The 4,881-nt window shown below is 32.4% G+C and overlaps 1 protein-coding gene across 1 annotated transcript; it reads right to left on the bottom strand.

Annotated features, from left to right (window-relative positions):
• Positions 1 to 369: 369 nt before the first annotated feature.
• Positions 370 to 2,708, bottom strand: LOC141682529 (cinnamoyl-CoA reductase 1). Its single transcript, XM_074487217.1, has 5 exons — positions 2,502 to 2,708; positions 2,263 to 2,417; positions 1,723 to 1,908; positions 1,212 to 1,564; positions 370 to 803 (listed from the first exon to the last, which is right to left on the bottom strand). The coding sequence occupies exons 1-5, from the start codon at positions 2,620 to 2,622 to the stop codon at positions 602 to 604; spliced, it is 1,017 nt and encodes a 338-aa protein (XP_074343318.1). The 5' UTR covers positions 2,623 to 2,708; the 3' UTR covers positions 370 to 601.
• Between the last annotated feature and the right edge of the window lie 2,173 nt (positions 2,709 to 4,881).

Here is a 4,881-nt window from a genome sequence, read left to right as displayed (position 1 = left end):
ATGATTTTATTGAAATAATAATATTTGTGAAACATGTTTTACAAGATAATACATTTTAAAAGATATTTTATTTGCAGAACATAGATGGATTCCGAGGACTCCAATTAAAAAGTGGACTCCATAGAATTTTACTACTCTATATAAATAATATAAATGTTTGTTGTTGACGAAATTTGAACCTGATAACTTTAATAATAGATAAATAATAATATAAATTTTTGTTGTTAGTGAGATTCGAACCTTAAGTAGTGTATTATTTTAATGGTCATGATCATTTGTTTGATTAAAAGATGATCATTTGGATCCAACGGTCGTGAGTAATACGGAATTATAACACATTGTGATGGTTATTATAATAGAGTAAGTATAGATAGGATAGAACAGAATTTAGAATTCTATTTCCTGTGGCATAGATGCTCAAGGGAATCCAGCAAACAACTTGTAAAACCGATAATGAATGAGCAAACAACAAAAGATAAAGTCAAGTAGAAAGCTCAATATTAGTAGTATTGTTTTTTGGCTTCCAAAACAAGGTTATTGATAATACAATTATAATACAATAATAGGTTGGTGAGAGAACATGATGCAATTATTTACTGGATCAAGAAAACTGGATTCGAAGATTTTGATGAGTTACAATATCATCTGCCTGCTTAGGGACCGGGAGGTGGCCTTTCTCTTGTAAACTTTTCACAGTATCATACAAGCACTGCTTCACTGGTGTAAACTCCAACCCTAAACTTCTGAGCTTTTTATTTGAGAAGTTTAAGGGTTTTGCTCTTGGATTCACCTCATCTGAACACCTACAAAGTTTTATTTTATACACAATCAAAGCTGGGACTTGATGATTCCATAGGTTCATAATTAGTGCTTGTCACTATAGGATAGGATTATTGGAATACAAGGCTCGAGACTGGGCTTTGACAGCAACTTGTTTGTAGGCAGGGTAAGCTTTTTTCCTTGCCATCAAATGAATATCATATCATTACCATAATACTAAACTTAGACCTAACAATATAATTTCATTTTCTTGCCTTTACTTAACACGTCGAGTTTACCCCATCTAGCAAGTCAAGAGTTGGTGAGCCTGCTAAGTGCTATCCCATATCAATATACAACTAAATAGTAACGTTTTCCGTTCAATATTTTTATTAATATATAATCTTCCTAATACCTAAAAAATGGATTTGGGAATTGACATTTGAACTTACTTGGTAGGAATAGGATATTCAGGGAAGAATTTGGCTAAAATTTCGACAACTTCACCGCGGTGAAGAGAACTCTCAGAACAGAGATAGCGTCCGGAGGCAGAAGGATTCTCAAAGAGGAGAATGTGTGCAGATGCCACATCCCTAACGTCGACATAGGCCTGGACAGAGTTGACATAAGTCTTGGCTGAGCCAGTGAGGTACTTGAGAATATGAACAATGCTAGCATTTACAGTGGGCTGCAGCAATGGACCAAGCACCAAAACTGGACTCATCACCACCATGTCTACTCCTCTCTGTTTTGCCTCCTCCCACGCGGCCTTTTCTGCCACTGCTTTCCCGTAGCAGTACCAGTTCTGCAAAGATCCGAATAATTAAAATCTAATAAGTTATAGTTTAGAAACAAACAAACTAAACCTACCAGTATGTCACTATGTTACACTAAAGAAGAGGGTCGGCCCAGAGTTTACCAAACTTACATTAGAGGTAAAAGTTGGTGGGATATTTGAATTACCTTGGTGGATTTGCAGAATTCAAGATCACTCCAGCAATCTTCATCAATGACCTCGTCAGGGCCTCTGTTAGGGTCCATGTATACTGCACCAATTGATGACGTGAAGACTACTCGTCGCACTTTTGTTTCCGCGGATGCAACAATCACATTTCTGGTTCCAATAACAGCCGGTTCCACCATTTGTTCCTTCATACGTGATGTCACCACCATCATCAGGCCAAATTAATATCAGAATCTTTAAAAATTAGTGAATCTTGATTGCTCAACCTAAAATTATCAATTGACCTACTATGATAAAAATCATTTTACTTTCTGATCATATTTTTTTCCAAGACGATCAACTGCAGAAATTTAATCAGACAAGCTTTCAGAAACTCTCAACAACGTAATGTTAAGAGAAAAGCCAACAGAAGTGGTTCAGCTAGAAAACGGACGGACTGTATTAAACATAGTTCGTTGGGATTTTGGATTAAGCTATGGATTATCGAAGAAAGCAAGTAATTAAAAGTAGATGAATGATATGATTAAATATGCACGTACAGGATCATCAGTGACGGGAGAAGCAGAGTGGAAAACACCATCACAGCCACTAATGGCATTGCGTAAACTCTCATAATCAAGAAGATCAGCTTTGCACAACGTCAACCTATCCTTTGCACCTTCCAGCTCTCTTAAATGGTCATTTTTCGGATCATCTGATCAAAAATACAAACCAAATAAATACTCAAATAATTTATAAATGAACATATTCGATCATTAAACACACACAGTGACATTACCTGGATTTCTGACCGTCCCTCTAACACTATAACCTTTCTCAAGTAGTAATTTTACCATCCATGAAGCAATGAAACCGCCCGCACCGGTAACACACACTGTTTGCCCGGAAACTGAAGGCATGATCAATCAAATTCTGATGAGTTGAAAGTAAACAAGTTGATGCAAAAATTTGTGCAGTTCTTATTAACTGAGACAACTTACATGCGATGAGCTTCTATTTATAAGGAATATCAATAGAAGATTTAATTACAATTTCTCTATCTCACCAACCATTCGTAAATGTAAAAATCTTAAAAACTAAACAAAATTACAAGTAAAGGGTATGGTTATGGATTCGTGGTCATTTAGATTTTTCTTACAGGTCAAGTCTTTTGGTCAATAAGTGTTGTTGTTTTGTGGGTGACCAGTAGTTCGACTCGTGCATGCCTGATTAATTATATATATAAAAAGAATGTTTTGGGGATTTCATATTTCGTCATTCCATCAAATAACATTTCATAATTAAAATGATGTGTGTTTTCGTCAAATACCACACATAATTTATAATCTAAATTTAATAAATGAAGATGCATTGCAGGCAGGTTCCAAGTAATTGTATTTTACAGGATAAGTCGCCACAACAAGATCGAATAATGATTTTATAAAATATACGTACACACAGATAGAATATTTCATCTGTTACATGCGCAGAAGATAGAAGATAGGTTCTGGAAACGTATACTAGTCGTGTTCATTTGGGTTTTTAGTTTTTGTAATTGAATGTGGAAATTTTTATAATATCGTCATTTGTCAAACCAACATTTACTGATTAAAACGATCCGTTTTTATTATGCTGCGAATACCAGGACAACTTGTTAAATTCTGGATTACTAGAGCATTTTCAATGGTAAAATACAAAATGGTTGGCTATAATAATTCAATATCACCGTTTTGTAAAATTTGAGCTAAAGGGTTTGATATACACTCCAATGATATTATTTATATTATGATTATGTAAATTTATACCTAAAGGTTTTCTTGTTTGGCCAAAATATAGCAAACTAAAAATGATTGTATATAATTTTTGCTAAGGGGATATATGGTTGGAGTGTATTTTTTTTTTACATATTATCTAAATCTGCCACATATTTGACACCTAGATGGCAACTGGATTATTTACTAAGGGTTTTGTAGCATTAGAGATGCTCTTATACTATAACTATTTATTATACTAATTCTTGTTCTCAATCTATGATCCTGGATTACCACTCCTTAATTTACCTAATGCATAAAAAAATAACCCATGACTCAATTACTATACATTTTACTAAACTCATGGACTATCTGATTAACTTATTTTTTGACCCATCATAATTAAGAGTTGGTTATTTTTCAAATTTCAAATTAACTAGATATCTAAAAATAACCCATACAATCTCATCCAATTAGTTATTTTTTGAATTTCAAATTATCCATGTAAATGGTAACTATCACTAATTCATATCCTTAATTTGAGTCTTCATTTAAATTAGATAGATACATATCACGTACAAAAAATCATTATTCATTTCTCAAAATTTAAATATCGAACATCTCATTATTTTTTATTTTATCTATGTGATTTATGAATATGTACATGTTTGCATACGTATCCAATCCAATATATATTTTTGCATCATTCTTCGTCTCTTATTTCATACTTCTGGTATTGATGCTTGTATTGTTTGGGTTCTGCAGGACAAAATGATGATATATTATATACCAACTAGCTCTATAACTCGTGCGAGGCACAGATGTGATCTAACATAATTATTATAAAATTTGTATACGTGCATATGAAATAAAATATAATTCTTGTTACGAGAAGTTATTTTCATTTGTGTACAGTCTTTGCTGTAGGGATGCGTTTTTTCGGCCTTTATATTTTATAGTTGATATGAGACACAACCATTTTCAAAACTCATATTTTAATGAAATGTATACATGTTATAGAATTGAAAAAATATGGTATGATGTGATATGCACTTATTTTTAATTTTGTATTTTCATAAGAAATGTACTTGAAAGTGTTTAAAAATTTTAAATTTCATAACTGTTACCGTATAATATGGAAATTCATTATTTGACAATATCATGTTAATCGATTACAAAAAATTGAGTTTATTTGTGTTAGTTACCTTAATTTCTTATATCTTGTATGTATGTGTATGTGTATGTGTATGTGTATGTGTATGTGTATGTGTATGTGTATGTGTATGTGTATGTGTATGTGTATGTGTATGTGTATGTATGTTTGTTTATATGTATATATGTATGTATGTATGTATATATGTATGTATGTATGTATGTATGTATGTATGTGTGTGTGTATGTATGCATGTATATTTGTATGTATGTATG

Source organism: Apium graveolens, chromosome 9 (genome assembly GCF_009905375.1).
Source record: "Apium graveolens cultivar Ventura chromosome 9, ASM990537v1, whole genome shotgun sequence".
NCBI classification, from domain to species: domain Eukaryota; kingdom Viridiplantae; phylum Streptophyta; class Magnoliopsida; order Apiales; family Apiaceae; genus Apium; species Apium graveolens.
Note: the sequence above shows the minus strand (reverse complement) of the source record. Positions and strands in the feature narration are given on the sequence as shown.

Excerpts from the sequence above, each read along its gene's own strand:
- LOC141682529 (XM_074487217.1), bottom strand. The coding sequence starts at position 2,622 with ATGCCTTCAGTTTCCGGGCAAACAGTGTGTGTTACCGGTGCGGGCGGT. Across the intron at positions 1,909-2,262 it reads CTCCCGTCACTGATGATCCT|GAACAAATGGTGGAACCGGC; the intron begins GTACGTGCATAT and ends TCACGTATGAAG. Across the intron at positions 804-1,211 it reads GAATATCCTATTCCTACCAA|GTGTTCAGATGAGGTGAATC; the intron begins GTAAGTTCAAAT and ends AAAACTTTGTAG.